The sequence below is a fragment of the Notamacropus eugenii genome, chromosome 5 (genome assembly GCF_028372415.1).
Source record: "Notamacropus eugenii isolate mMacEug1 chromosome 5, mMacEug1.pri_v2, whole genome shotgun sequence".
Classification (NCBI taxonomy): Eukaryota; Metazoa; Chordata; class Mammalia; order Diprotodontia; family Macropodidae; genus Notamacropus; species Notamacropus eugenii.
Genome location: NC_092876.1, coordinates 335,992,562 through 336,008,749, shown reverse-complemented (window position 1 = coordinate 336,008,749; position 16,188 = coordinate 335,992,562). Strand labels below are relative to the sequence as shown.

General features: G+C 38.8%; 1 protein-coding gene and 1 long non-coding RNA gene across 4 annotated transcripts in view; one reads left to right on the top strand and one right to left on the bottom strand.

Annotated features, from left to right (window-relative positions):
- Window positions 1-16,188, top strand: part of LOC140506470 (uncharacterized) — a 36,924-nt gene that overhangs the window by 9,779 nt on the left and 10,957 nt on the right. The window lies entirely within an intron of this gene.
- TM4SF19 (transmembrane 4 L six family member 19) lies at window positions 1,029-10,771 on the bottom strand. 2 transcript variants are annotated; one of them, XM_072613675.1, is made up of 5 exons: window positions 10,516-10,771; window positions 9,880-9,957; window positions 4,956-5,125; window positions 3,060-3,243; window positions 1,029-1,672 (listed from the first exon to the last, which is right to left on the bottom strand). In XM_072613675.1, the coding sequence occupies exons 1-5, from the start codon at window positions 10,696-10,698 to the stop codon at window positions 1,667-1,669; spliced, it is 621 nt and encodes a 206-aa protein (XP_072469776.1). In that variant the 5' UTR covers window positions 10,699-10,771; the 3' UTR covers window positions 1,029-1,666. The 2 variants fall into 2 exon arrangements, with proteins under 2 accessions (XP_072469776.1, XP_072469775.1); XM_072613674.1 differs by lacking the exon at window positions 1,029-1,672 and having other exon boundaries at window positions 2,942-3,243.

Below are 16,188 nucleotides of genomic sequence, written 5' to 3'. Positions count from 1 at the left end.
AATCTAATTTCCTTCTGACTACTGACTCCCTAATCTGCACACCCTTTTAAGAGTCCCTCCCTTAACCTATCCCCTTGACCTCCTTTTTATTTGTGAGTTAAGAAGATTTTTATACCCAACTAAATATATATGTTATTCCCTCTTTTATTCAGTTCTGAATAAGTTTCCCTCTCTGCCTGCCCTTCACTCCTTCTTCTACTCCACTATAAAAGTTCATCCATTCACACCTCTTTTGTATGAGATAATTTGCTTCATTTTACCTCTCCCTACCCAATTTTATTTTTTGAGATTCTTCCACCATAATCAATTCAACCCAAAGCTTTCTACATATGTATACTCTAACTACTCCAGTGATGATAACATTCTTAAGTGTTACAAATATCATTTTCCCATATAAGAAGTAAACAGTTTAACCTTATTAAATGCCTTGTGATTAGACTGCTATGTTTACCTTCTTATGTTTCTCCTTATTCTTGTATTTGTAAATCAAATTTCTGTTCAATTCTGGTCTTTTCCTCAAGAATGCCTGAAAATCTTTTGGTTCATCAAATATATACTTTTAGTCCTTGCAGGATTCCACTTAGTCTTGCCGCATAGGTTACTCTTGGTTGCAAACCCAGTTCCTTTGTTCTTCAGAATGTTGTATTCAATGCCCATTGGTCTCTTAATGTAGAAACTACTACGTCTTGTGTTATCCTGACTGAAGCTTCACAATATTTTAATTGTTTCTTTCTAGTTGCTTATAATATTTTCTCCTTGATCTGGGAGCTTTGAAACATAGTTTTATTGTTCCTATGAGTTATCATTGTGGGATCTCTTTCAGGTGGTGATAGGTAGATTTTTTTCAATTTTTATTTTATCCTCTATTTCCCAAATATCAGGGCAATTTTCCTTAATAATTTCTTATAGTATCTAGGCCCTTTTTTGGTCATGACTTTCAGGTCATCCAACAGTTCTCATATTATCTCTCCTAGATTTGTTTTCCAGGTCAGTTGGTTTTTTAACGAGATATCTCATGTTCTCTTCTATTTTTTCATTCTTTTGACTTTGTCCTATTATTTCTTGATGTCTTTCGAAGTCATTAGCTTTCTCTTGCCCAATTCTAATTTTTAAGGAGTTATTTTCTTCAGTAAGTTTTTGGATCTCTTTTTTCAATTGGGTAACTTTCTTTTCATAATTTTCTTGCTTTTATTGCATTATTCTTATCTCCTTTCCCAATTTTTCCTCTACATCTCTTATTTAATTTTTAAGCTCTTCCAAGAACTATTTCTGGACTTGTGATCATTTTACATTTTCCCTTGAAACTTTACAAGAATCTGTTTTGACTTTATTGTCTTCTTCTGAGTTTGAAGCCCAGTTTTCTCTCTCACTGTAGTAACTATCTATGGTCAGGTTCCTTCTCTGTTTTTAACTCATTTTTAATATCCTATTTCTTGGCTGTTAACTTTGTGTTAGGACTTTCATATCAATAACTAATAGTTACATACATTGGGGATATAGTAAGGAAGGCAGGGTAGTCAGTAGAGAGTATGTTTCTTACTTCATCTAAACCAATTTAAAACATCAATGCTTTAGCTTTTGTTTTCTTCACATTTTCTTGCTTCCATAATCAGCTTCTTTTTGAGAAGGACAACTTGAGAAGGGCATCTCTGCCACAGACTGGAGGTTAAATCTGAAACCAAATAAATCAATAAGTCCAACAGGAAAATAGTAGTGCTCATCAAAGTTTTCTCTATATGAGTTCTGGGCAACTCAGTGGAAACCAGAGTTTTGGATTCCCTGTCCAACCTAATGAGCAATCTCTGTCTCTCTACCAGGCTGCATAGTCTATCCGCTTTCTCTAAATTCTTCCTCAAGTCAAATAACCTTTAAAACTATAGTTCCAAGAGGAAAACAGAGAAAGAGTACTGCCAAAGCTCTGTCCACTTGACCATAAGCTATGAAAGGGTAAGTGTTCCAGGCTCCATGCTTTAGAGCTCTCCAGGAGGGTCTTCTAGCAGTCCTAATATGGAAGGGAGTAAGAACAGCATTTATGCTTCCCTTTACCTTGCAGTTCTCTCCCTGCAAAAGACAGACAGACAGACAGACAGACACACACACACACACACACACACACACACACATACACACTAGCATCCTGACATTCCATCTGCACCCCAAGCCCTGGTGGTACTGGTTTCCTTCAACTTCTTTACTTACCCTATCTAAACAACTCAAAGCCTTTTCGCTAGCAGCTAATTTTCATCTCTAATGTTTCTACTAAAATAAGTGGATTTGTCCCAAAGTCTTTCTTTTGAGGATTCTTTTCTAACCTAACATTATTTCTGATAACTTTTCTCCTCCACCTTTCTCTATCTATGTCCTTTGCCTTTTTGCCTTCCTGGTTGATGAACACCTTTATGGTCCCTCTAAATGCTTTTTGTAACAGGATTTCCCCTACTCCCACCCCACCCCAACACACACACACACACACACACACTCCCTTATCCATATTCAACTCCCATTCCTAATCCTTTGGACCCTGTCTCTATCCCTTAACTCAACCAGAGGTAGTTAGGTGGTATAGGGGATGGAGTTCTGATCTTGGACCTAGGAACATCTGAGTTCAAATCATTCCCCTGACACTTAATAGTCATGACCCTGGGTAAATCACTTAAATTTTCTCAAGCTCAGTTTCCTTACCTATAAAACAGGGTAATATATGCAAATTCCTTTATAGATCTTAAAGCTCTAAAGTAACACCAGCAATAACTAACACAGAAATATGTTTTACATGACTGAACATATATAACCTATTTAAAATTCTTACTTTTCTAGGGAGGAGGGAAAGGAGAGAGGGAGAAAATTTGAAATTCAAAAAAAATTTTTAAGTGAATGTTGCAATTGTCTTTACATGTATTTGGAAAAAATAAAATACTATTTAAAAAAGAATTGTAGGGAAATAAAAATAATAAAATAATGTTAGCTATCATTATTATTATTGCTCAAGAATTCTAAGGAGGAATCCTAGGAGATGCTAAAGCCCATTTTGCTCCAGAGGCACCTAAAAGAGAAATTACCTCTCTCTTCTCAAAGAAGCCGCAGAAGAGACCCAAGAAGCTGTTGATCAGTTGAAGTAATACAAGGAGAATCTGAATGACACTGACACTCAAGAGTGTGGAGAAGAAAATTACATGCCAGATGACAGCTCTCGGAGGCTCAATGCAGACTGAATCCCAGAGAAAGCGATCATAAAGATAGTTTCTATCCCAAAAAAGATAAGAAAACCAAATAATGAACATAGAAAAATAAGCAAATTAAGTCAAGTAGCTCAAACAGTCTAGAAACATTTCATTCGTTCGTAAAGTGGAACAGGTACAGAACTCTTGTATAAAGAGATTAGGTTTTCACCTTCACTGAACTCAAAGTTCAAGGAAGATAAGTATAAGACTTCAAATCAGAACCTAAAAAAGGAATTTTATGTCAGAAGGATTAGATTCTCTAATGAAGCAATCAATCATTCAATAAGCATTTTAAAATTTTTCAATAAGCATTTAAAGTATCTACTATGTGTTAGACACCATACTGGGCATCAGAGATAGAATACAAAGAATAAAGTTATCTCGCTCTAAAGAAGTTTACCCAGTCCAGTCATTCTGGAAAAAAAAGCTGTGAAAGTATACCCAATCCTCCACACTCCCTGAAAAGATACTAAGCTGCTCCTACTGTTGAACCTAGCAATCTCACCGCTAAATGCATACCCTAAGGAGATCAAAGTTAGAAAGAAATGTCCCATATATTCATAGCAGTGCTTTTTGTGACCAAAACAACAAAAAATTGGAAACAAAGTGTCTACTGGGTAATGGCAGAGTGAATTGTGGTACGTGAATGGAATAGAATATTTTTGCACTGCCATTAACAATGAACACAGGAATTCAGAGAAATATGGGAAGACTTGTATAAACTCATGCAGAGTGAAGAAAGCAGAACCAGAAGGACAATGGACACAATGGTCACAACGCTATAAACAAAGCATCAATAAAACAATAATTAAAAGACAACTGAACCCAGATTAAATGCAATGACCAGTCTTGGTCCTAGAGGACAGAGCATAACACACAATTTCCATAAAACACACTTTCATTGGAGGTGACAGATAAACGACCAGTGTGAAACTTGGCCGATGAAGTCAGATATGGTCGCTGTGTTGGCTGATTTGTTTTTCTTAACCATTTTTTCTGTTATGAGAAAAAGTTCTATTGGAATTAAAGAGCAGCCAACAAATTGTGGTCATTGTTATTGTTGTTCAGTTGTGGCCAACTCTTTGTGGACCATGCTGTCCACGGAGTTTTCTTGGCAAAAAACACTGGAGTGGTTTGCCATTTCCTTCTCCAGTGGATTAAGGCAAACAGAGGTAAAGTGACTTGCCCAGGGTCACACAGCTAGTGAGTGTCTGAGGCTACATTTGAACTCAGCTCTTCCTAACTTCAAGCCCAGCTCTCCATCCACTAAGCTGCCTAGCTACCTATGTCAAGAAATTAACGGGGTGTCAATAACATTAGTGGGGCAGCTAGATGGCCCAGTGAATAGAATGCAAGGTCTTAAGTCCGGAAGACTCATCTTCCTGAATTCAAATATGGCGCCAAATACTTATTAGCTGTGTGACCCTGAGCAAGTCACTTCATCTCTGTTTGCCTCAGTTTCCTTATCTGTAAAATGAAGGAGATAGCAAAGCACTCCAGTATCTTTGCCAAGAAAATCCCAAATGAGGTCATGAAAGGTCAGACATGACTAAAACGACTGAACCACAAAAGACAAAAGTTATTATTAACAAGTGCAAGTTAAGAAAAATGATGAAAAACTAAAATGAACCATCTCATTTCCTGGGAAAGGACTGAGATTGTAAAGCTATCTTTTGGCTTCTAAAGCCCCTTCCTTCTTCAGATCTTTGGTCCTACAACAGCCCTCCTGCTTACCTGTCATTCAGGTCTTTAAATGGATAGCCATACTTGGAGGTTTGTGTCTCATTGGATGAAGGAACATCAAACATGCAGAAGGGACCATCCTTCAGGGCCACACCAGATGTGATAAAGCAAGCAAAGGCCCCGAAAATAGCCAGGCAACCTGCCAGCATGGAAACGAGCACCTATGGAGGGAAGGAGAACACAGTAAAATGAAGTCTGAGGCAGAATTACTCGCTAACCTACAGTGTATCTCAGGGGAGTCACTGTGCCTCAGGCTCCCTCCCCAGCCCATTTAGAAATTTGTTGCTCAGTCATGTTGAACTCTTTATGACTCCAATTTTGGGGCTTTCTTGGCAAAGATACTGGAATGGTTTGCCATTTCCTTCTCCAGCTCATTTTTCAGATAAGGAAACTCAGGCAAAAAGGGTTAAGTGGATTGCCCAGGGTCACACAGCTAGCGTCTGAGGTCAAATTTGAACTCAGGAAAATGAGTGTTCCTGTCTCTAGACACAGCAATCTGTGCACTATGGCGCCACCTAGCTACCCTATTGATACATAATCATGGCAATTTGCTTCCCCAAGAGTCCATCTAAGATGATGTGGGTGGGTGCTGGAATGATGCTATGTACTTCACAGCAGATGAAAGAGAAGTACCAGGATTATAGGACACAGGCTTTTTTCTGCATCTAGAGCTTCAGCGTACAAAAGTCAGCAGGTATTTCACATCTTTACAACAAAAGCTTTTACAGATAAAAAATCTGATTTACTAGGTAGACTGACTTTTAATAGCTTACTAACAGTTCCTCCAAAATATGGCCAAATTTTCCCATCTAAATCCTGACTCTTTCATTCTTGAATTCTTTCTCAAAACAAAGACAAGAGAGAAAAAGAAAAATTATGGCCACGCTGCAAACTCTTCTCTTCTGATCATCAATTCTGGTAGCTGGCTTGTTTGTCATTTGCATTCCTAACTGGTACAATGTGGTTTCTGGGCAGATGGGGACTCTATGGATAGAGTGCTGGGTCTGGAGACAGGGTCTGGCCTCAGGCACTTAGTGGCTGTGTGACCCAGGGCAAACCACTTAATCCTGTTTCCTCATCTGTAAAATGGGGATGATAATAACACCTGCCTTCAATGGTTGTTGTAAGGACCAATCGAGCTAAAATGGCAAAGCATGTAACATAGTCTCTGGCCCATGGTAAATGTTATATAAATGTTACCTATTAGTTATTATCTTCACTGGCTTCCAGCTCACTTCCAAATCTAATTTCTTAAAGGAACCAGATTATTTCTTCCAAAATATGAAGTTTAAAATACATTTGAGTAAGGAATACATAATTTTTAGAAACACAGATATACAGTAGTTTTTCCATTATCACTCAGAAGCCCAAAGTACATAGAAACTATACATTTGTTCCAGAAGGTTTTCATTTTAATTTAAAAGATTTGCAGTGAATTTTGGAAAACAATTTAGAATTATGCAAGGAAAGGCACCTTAGTTCATTCCCTTTGATTCAGAGAGCTTATTACTGGTCATGTACCCTAAGAACATTAAAGACAAAAAAGGCTCCATATATGCCAAAATAGCTACAATAGAATTTTTGTGTGCAATAAGAAAGAATTAGATACATAGTGTGTGTGTGTGTGTGTGTGTGTGTGTGTGTGCATTATTTGGAAAATGACTGAATAAATCGTATATGAATACAATAGCATATCATTGTGCACTCAGAAATGAGAAATATGAGGTAAGAGAAATATGGTAAGATCTGTATGAACTGATGCAGAATGAAACAAGCAGAATTAATAGACCCATACACACAAAATTATAATAATAAAATGAAAAGAACACTTAAATAAAGTTGATTGATGAGTAACTATAAAGACTAATCTTAATCTCAGAGATGATGAAGTACTTCCCCACTTTTGGTAGAAGGGTGGAGGACTACAGGTGTGAAACATTGAATATACTGTTGTATGCAGACACTGAGTCAGTTGCTTTTGCTTAATAATTTTTCCTTTTCCTTTTAATGAGGAAGGGTTCATTGAAGAAGTATCCAGAGATGATTGTTATATAAAACCGAAAGGTGTCATCAAAACTCCTTTTTTAAAAATAACATTTTCCAAGGGTAATCGTGAAAAATAATTTTTAATTTTAAAAATTGCAGTTGTTTTTGCTTTCTCTTGTTTTTATAACACCTTGATTAATTAGTATATTCCTTCTCCACCTGCTTAGCAAAAAAGTGAAAAAGAGAGGAGGGGGAAAGAAGTTCAGCATAACTAACCAACACATCAACCCAATCTGCCAGAGTAGTACTCTATAGCCATAGTGTTCCACTTCTCTGGACAAGGGAGTTCTCCTGGGACAAGCTTGGTCATTCTCATTACAGAATTCAGTTTCTTTTTGCTATTCTTCCCATTTATATTATTGAAATCACCATGTTTATTGTTTCCCTGGTTCTGCTTACTTTACTTTGCATTAATTAATCAACATTTTATTAAGTGCCTACAGTATACCAGGCACTGTGCCAAGTGCTAGGTATACAAAAAGACCCATAAGAGTCTACCCTCAAAGGAGCTTACAGTCCAATGGGGGAGACAACGTGCATACATATACAAAGCAAGCAAATTATAAATAATTAGCAAAAGAAAGGCACTAGAATTAAGGGGAGTTGGGGAAGATTTCCTGTAGAATGTGGGATTTTTTTTGTTAAGACTCAAAGGAAGCCAGAGAGTTCAGTAATTAGATCTAAGGATGGACAGCATTCCAGGCATGGAGGACAGCCAGGCAAAATGCCTGGAGCCATCATACCAGTTATAAGATTTTCCCTGCTTCTCTGGATTCTTCCTATTCATGTTTTCTTATGGCACATTTCATTACATCCATGTACCAGAATTTGTTTAGATACTTACCGCTCGATTTGCATTCATTTTGTTTCCAGTTCTTTGATACTATTAAAAGTACTTCCATGACTATTTTCTATGTTTGACCTTAATAAAGTATATGCCTGCCCTGGGTATATGACTGGATGTGGTCATTTACTCATTTTTATTTCAATTCCATGTTGCTATCCAAAATAGTTGAACCAATTCACAACTCTGCCAAGAGTGTGTTAGAATGCCTGTCTTTCAGAAGCTCTTTCCAACATTGACTATTCCCATCTTTTGTCATTTTTGCCAATTTGCTAGATTTGAGGTTAAACCTCTGGGATGTCTTGATTTGTATTTCTCTTCTTACTATTGATCTGGAGCAATCTTTCATAGAGCTGTTGATAATTTACAGTTTTTTAAAGGATTTAAAAATATTTTGACTTTATTCATTGGAGAATGGCTCTTGATTTTATATATTTGTGTCAGTTTCCTATAGATAGAACTTTGATATTATCCTTCTAATACAGGTCTCTGATGAAAAAAATCTCAAACCTCTAAACTTATGTGGGCAGAAAACATCACATAAATAAGAAAATTATGTAGGCTAGCACATTAAAAGTGGAATCTTGGGGAATTCTTCAATTCAGAGGTCCTAAATTCTACTAGAGAGTAGCACCTCCCACTTTGGTCTGTTTGACTGGAGGTCAATAAATCAAGAGGCAAGGCTAGAAGATGAAATGTTTAATTATCATCAGCTTATGGGTAGTTGCCAGATAAATAACAATGCTTAGAACAAAAGGAGATATATACATATATATGGTTTTACATAGTCTGATGGCAACATTACAGGTTGGAAAAGACGCCTATCGGTGAGTCTGCTCAGTCACTTTGGGGGTAAATAGGAAATGAGTAATGGAGCAGGAGAACAGGTGATCTGGGATAGAATGTATTAAACTTAGGGTTAGAAATGCTAATCTTGGGGCCTCAGGTTTTGTCAGAGATAAGGTTTGTTCCAGTGGGATATTTTTTCTTAGCTAATTTTATCAGATATCCTCTCAAGAAGCCTCTAAGATGGTAGAGATCACCTTCAACATGGAAATAAGTAAGCATCATCTTGTCCTTGCTAACCTGGGGAATCTCTATTTTCATAATCTTGTAGCTCTGTTTCTTTGACCACTAAAGTTACTTTTTCTGGGAAGATGATGTTTTTTACCAAAACTCATAGAACAGAGGTTTTATCCTGTACATTTTCTCTTCAAGACAAGCAACATTTGCAAACCTAAACAAGTATGGAAATCAAATTAATAATTTACATGTTGTCAAAACTTGTTGTAAGAAATTATAATGATGCTTTGTCAACTGATATCTCTGGATACTGGCTGTATGATGTTTGTTTTTGAGGCAGTTGGGGTTAAGTAATTTGCCTAGGGTCACACAACTAGTAAGTGCCTGAACTGAATTTGAATTCAGATCCTCCTGACTCCAGGGCTGGTGCTCTATTCACTTTGCCACCTAGCTACTCTCTGTTATATAATTCTGGACCTCAGTTTACATATCTGTAAAATGAAGGACTTGACCTGGATGTTAATTTCCCTTCCAGCTCTGACATTTTATGAGATAAAATAATCTGGAGGTTTTTATCTTCACTATAGATGGAGATAAAAATCTATCTATATCATATAGACAGGTATTTAATATAATCTATGTATATAATATAAATATACATATACATATTATATAAAGCTAGATAATGAGGGCCATCTCCAGTCATTCTGATCCATATCTGGCCACTGGACCCAAGTGGCTGTGGAAGAGAAAGTGAGGCTGGTGACTTTGCACAACCCTGCCTCACTTAAATCCAATTCACTTCCAAGTCATGGCATCACCTCCCTGATGTCATGGTCGTCTTCAAGAACAAAGCACAGACAATACCAACAACAAAGCCAGATAATAATAATAATAATGTATTATATACTTTCCTAATTCAATGCACCAAATCAAATGATTTACAATAAAAATACATAAGAATCACAACATTTTAAGAACTAGAACAAAAGAGCCACTTACACATTTGCAGGGCCCACTGTTACTGAAGCAGCCCCGGCGCCAGCCTATCAATGTGATGAGAATGGATGCGAAGAGTACCTATGGGGAAAAAAGTAAGGAGGGAAGAGAAGGAGAACCAGCTTTTTTAATAGTTCCTAGGCGCTTACCTTCATGCTCAGTAGGTTAGTCAAATATCCTGAATATACAGGATTATCCTGCATTTCAATATCTTATTCAATGTCTTTTGAGAGGTAGGAGAGGGGAGGTAATTGAGGTTAAGTGACTTGCTCAGAGTCACACAGCTAGTAAATGTCTGAAGCTGGATTTGAACTCAGTTCCTTCTTACTCCAGTGCTCTATCCATTGTGCCAACTAGCTGACCCATTTACTCAGTTTCAGACAATCAGAACACAACGCATTTAAGCCCTGTCTGACCATGCTGATAAGAGTTAGTTCACAGTCCTTACCTCGGTGAGAATATTCCCTATATTCTCCAGACTACAATTTGGCAACCTGGTCCCACTTCTCTGCTCTGGTTTCCCAGTGATGGTTGAAGCCATCTCAGGTTTCAGATCAGTGTGTTGACTCCTCAGGATAAAACCCACCACGAGAAAGAGCAGAGAAGGTGACCAGTGTGGAGAAAAAGATGACTGCTTACCATCAGGCCACCTCCCCAAAGGCCTGCGCCCCGCATAGCATGTTTGCCTATAAGGCCATTCTTCAGAGAGGTCACTTCCCAGTCAGGAAAGAATAGAGCAAGGTTGGCACCAGCCGCAAGTTGGGCAGAGATGCCCAGGCTGACCCCCAAGATGCGGGAACAAGATCGAGAGCAAGCCATCATGAGTTGGGCAGCAACTGTACCCTAAAAGATAGAATGGGAGGGGGAGGTTATCACAGCTCCAGCTTTCAATCAACCTTCCCATGCCCTCTTGTCTCTGACCTCCTGATCTCCCTCCGTGCCACTGAATGTAATCACAGAAAGCAAGGAACAATAACAAAGACAATGGGGTTAACAAAGTAGAAAGATGTGCTGACACCTTGTTATCCCCCACCCCCCTAGCTCTGTGGAAGCTGGAAGCACATGTCAGCTAAAGTGCTTTCTGTCAAAGTGAGTCCAAGCCCTAGCTGCCTCTTATTCTATATTTCTCCTCTGAGCCTTGGTGATTGACGAATAGGTGATATTGAGATATCTCTTGAAATGGAGAGTTTAGGAGATCCCGAGACTCTCAGCTGGAGCTGACTGGTGGCAGGATTTTCTGCATCTGAGAAGATATCCACAGAGAGAAGGATGAGTCCAAGTCTTGGCCTGGCTTGCTAAAAGACATAGACCCTAAGGTGATTGTTTGGAGAAGGCAGAACTGAGGAGAAATGAAAAGTGTCTTCTTAGCAGTCCTACAGACGCCTACAACTCCCAAGAGGTAGCAATAGTAGTTTATTGCTACTTATTGTTAAAGTTTTGTTTTGTTTTATGGTCAATGCCTGCTGGTCAGTATTCTGTGTTCAGCATCTCTTTTGTGTACAGGAGATAAGTACCTGTCCAAATCTATAGGTTACATAGGATTTCTTTCTATTCCCTCCTTTTTGGGAAGATCTTAGATAACAGTAAAACCTAAGCTTTAAGAGCTCTCCCCAGAGTTCTGGGGTGGGACCATAAAGAGCTCTCTGTGAACGTCAGGTTTGACCTCAATCCATGTGTCCAAAGCTGAGAGTGGTCTATTAGTAGGAAAAGCACTTTCAGCCTTCCAAGCCCTAGAAGTTGTCATTGCAAAGCTTGTATTGTACCAAAATCTGCAACTTCCACTCATTGGGTTTTTCTTTCCTATTTGTATTTCAAGTACTTTGTGCTCATTAACCATTAAATAACTGTTTTTTCACCCATTCATTTCATTTCTCCTAATTCTGCCTTCCAAAACCAAAACAAGTCTAATGGCTTTCTCATGTGACAGTCCTCCAGGGGTTGAATACAATTTAATCTATTCCTACTGAGCCTCCTCCTTTCCTGGCTATCAGCCCCTGTTAGAAACCCTGTGGTTTCTAGCCATTCTCCTTTGCACCATCTCCAGTCTGTCAATGTACTTTCTTAAAAAGAGGCATCAAGTGCCGAGTGAAGTGAGCTGAACCAGGAGAACATTGGACAGTGACAGCAATATAGTGTGATGATCAGCTATGATAGATGTAGCTCTTCTCATAATGCAGTGATCTAAGACAATCCCAGAGGACTCATGATGGAAAATGCTATCCACATCCAGAGAATGAACTATGGAATCTAAATGCAGATAGAAGCATTCTATTTTCTCTCTCTTTTCTTTTCTTTTTTTGTGGTTTTTCCCTTTTGTTCTGATTTTGTTTCACAACATGACTGATGCAGAAATATGCTTAATATGATTATACATGTATAGCCTATGTAAGATTGTATGCCATCTTGGGGAGGGAGCAAGAGGAACTCAAAATCATATAAAAGTGAATGTTGAAAACTAAAAATAAATAAATTAAAAAAATAAAAAAAGAAGTGGCATCAAGTATAGGATATTATTGCATATTACTGGGTATATCCTTCCTTAAAATGTGGCACCCAGAGTGTAATATATATTCTGTCAGACCTAGTTGACATGTGGTTTGTTTTGCTGAATTTGTTTTTTTCCTCTTTTTAAATCTTTGTTGCAAGGAATGCTCACTCTGTATGAACATGACACTCCAGATATAGTCTAATCAAAGTTTCTAATCAAAGTTCATCAGAACTTTCAAATCTCAGAGGTTATCCATTCATTCAACAAACATTTTCTCCAATGTATAGTACTTTGTGCTGTGCACTGAGAGGGGATACCCAAATAAATAAGACATAGGACCTTCCCTCACAAAACTCATAGTAAAATAAGGAGAACAAGACATATAGTAGACTTTCAGGGAAATCCATCCCTCTTCTATATGTGTTTCTGAATATGAGGGATCTGGCAGACTATGGAGAAAAGAGACTGGCTACATGCTGACCTGGTCAGAAGTATCTGCATTCACATGCCTCTCTTGACAGAGCCTCTCTTGATGTGCACAAAAGAGCCATCATCACCAGATGCTCAAATGCAGGTTATGTGCCAACACCTATTACAAAAGAACTCTATAAAGACCTTGACCAGTTCTTCCAAAACAGACTAATCTATATTTAACTTCCAGACTATATACCATGCAGTTGGCTGGCCAGTCTTTTGGGTTAGTACAGTGGTACCTATATTCTCCATTGCCTGTGGACAATGAGTTGGACCCAAAGTAGAACAGAAGGAAGATGGTAGATTGGATTTCCTTTGGGAAATTAAGCAGTGTTGTCAAGGATTCCTAGATGATTTCCAGCACAGTGAACCCATCCTTTAAACTCAAGTATTGCCACAGTAATACTGCATCGGTGGTGAATCTTAGGTGGTTTTATACAATCTCAAAGTCTCTCTGCCCCCAGATGACCCTCCTGTTACCCTGGGTAAGATAAAGCGGGCACTGGCTCAGCTATAACTGCTTGATATTGCTACTTGGCAGCTATCCCAGAGGTGGAAGATGAAATATTCCAGCAGTAATTGTCTTTTCTAGACCAAAGTTGGGATGAGGTATTTATTGGCCCAAAGTTTAAAATTCATACCCCCTGTGCTATTGCCCTCCCCCACTCCACTCTTCACTTTGATCTTCCACTGTAGCATATAAAATTTGTCAGATCCTAAAACAAATACACCTATAGTCTGTAGAGAAAAAGATATTCTGGCACTAAATATGTGTGCATGTATGTGATTATTGTTGTTTGGTTGTGTTTCAGTCATGTCCAATTCTTTGTGACCCCATTTGGGGTTTACTTAGCTAAGATATTGGAGTGATTTACCCTTTCTTTCCCCAGCTCATTTTACAGATGAGGAAACTGAAACAAACAGGGGTAATGACTTACCCAACATCACACAGTTAGTAAGTGTCTGAGACCAGATTTGAACTGACTCCTAGCCTAGCACTCTATCCACTATACCACCTAGTTGCCCTGTGCATGTATAAATTACATTTTTAAAAAAAGAGCATTCCTTATTATAGTCCTCTCCTCTGCTCCACCCCACCCCACCATGTGTTGTATCCTAATAGGCTGGTTGTCTTGCCAACCCCTAATCCTGATTAGGTCCATGACTCCTAAATGGCAAGCATCCAAAACCTTTTTTCTTTTTAATTAATTAATTTAAAGTTTTCAACATTCATTTCCATAACATTTTGAGTTCTAAATTTTCTCCCCTTCCCTTTCTTCCCACCTCCCCAAGGTGATGTACAATCTGATATAGATTCTACATATACATTCATGTTAAACATATTTTCATATTAGTCATGTTGTAAAGAAGAATTAGAACCAATGGGAGAAGCCACGAGAAAGAAGATACAGCAACCAAAAAAAAAAAAAAAAGAGAGAGAGAGAGGGCAAACATTATGCTTTTATCTGCATTCAGACTCCATGTAGATAGGATTTTCCATCATGAAATTTTTGGAGTTGTCTTACATCCTTGCATCGCTGGGAAGAGCTAAGTCTATCAAAGTCAGTCATCACATAATGTGGCTGTGACTATGTATAATGTTCTCCTGGTTCTGCTCATTTCATTCAGCATCAGTTCATATATGTCTTTCTAGGCTTCTCTGAAAGTCTTCCTGTTCATCATTTCCTATAGCACAATAGTATTCCATTACATTCATATGCCACAACTTGTTCAGCCATTCCCCAAATGATGGGCATCCCCACAATTTCAGTTTTGTAGATGCAGGTCCTTTTCCCATGTTTAATGATCTCTTGGGGATACAGCCCTAGAAGTGGTATCTCCCGAGTTCAGATGATCAGGATTCCAGCCCTGACTTGTTGTTGTTTTCAGTCATGTCCAGCTCTTTGTGACCCCATAGACCATAGCACAGCAATCTACAGGGTTTTCTGGCAAGGATACTAGAGTGGTTTGCCGTTTCCTTTTCCAGTGGATTAAGGCAAACAGAGGTTAAATGACTTGGCTGGAGTCACATAGCTAGTTAATTGTCTGAGCTCACATCTGAGCTCAGATCTTGCTGACTCAAGGCCCAGCTCTCCGTGCACACCACTTAGCATACTGGTCCAGGGGTGAGGAACCTGCGAGCCTTGAGGCAGGTTCTCCATCCCCAGAAGCCATCCATAAACAGTAAAGAAGAGGAAGTATTCCTTCAGGTGTGAATTAGGGACAGTAGGAGGAAAGAAGGAAGCAGAGGAAGCTTGAGTTCTAGGCTCCAGAAGCAGTCAGTGCTGGGGCAGTCTTTTCCCTTCCCCCGACATTGGGCAATCTCATCTAGGACCTCTGTCTTCTCACCCGGTCAAAACCTTATTTATTTTGGCCAAAGAACGCAGCAAAATTTCTAAAGCAAGTAGAGTGTATCCTTTAGAAAAGTTATAAGATTCTGAGAGAACAGGATAAAAGAAAAACTCTGAGAAAACAAATACATGATATTTTGGATATAGTTTTATGAATAACATTGTACGCGCCAGCACATCATTCTATCCAAGGGATTACTGAATCCTGGGTTGTTTTTTTTTTTTGTTTTTTGAGGCAAGCAGGGTTAAGTGACTTGCCCAAAGTCACATAGCTACTAAGGGTGGGAGGCCAGATTTGAACTCAGGTCTTCCTGATGCTAGGGTTCTATCCACTGAGCCACCTAGCTGCCCCAGGACTATTAAATCTAAGACAATTTAAGCTCTGATTTTGAAATGACCAGGAAGGGAGAGGTAAAAAAGTTAGGTTTGTTTCAATGGAATGGTCCGTCCAACACATATTTATCTAATGCTTACTGTGCGCAGAAGGCCATTTGTGCCAGGCCCTGATGAAGATAAAAGAGAAGGTTTAGATAAGAGTTTACAGTCTAGACAGTGAAAAAATTTGTTGTTATTTAGGCGTTTTCACTTGTGTCTGATTCTCTGTGACCCCTTTTCAGGGTTTAGAGCAGAGGTGGGGAACCTGAGGCCTTGAGGCCACATGTGGCCCTCTAGGTACTCAAGTGCGGTCCTTTGGAGGAATCCAAAAAACAAATCTGTGACCTTCAGGCTACAGGTTCCCCACCCCTGGTTTAGAGTTTTCTTGGCAAAGATACTGGAATGGTTTGCCATTTCCTTCTCTAGCTCATTATACAGATGAGGATATTGAGGCAAACAGAATTAAGTGACTTGCCCAGGGTCACACAGATAGTAAGTGTCTGAGGCTAGACTTAAACTTGGGTCTTCCTGACTTCAGGGCCAGGGCTATATCTACTGGGTCACTGAGGTGACCGCTACATATGGAAACCAATCCATTATATATTTCCTCCAGACTTCAAAAGC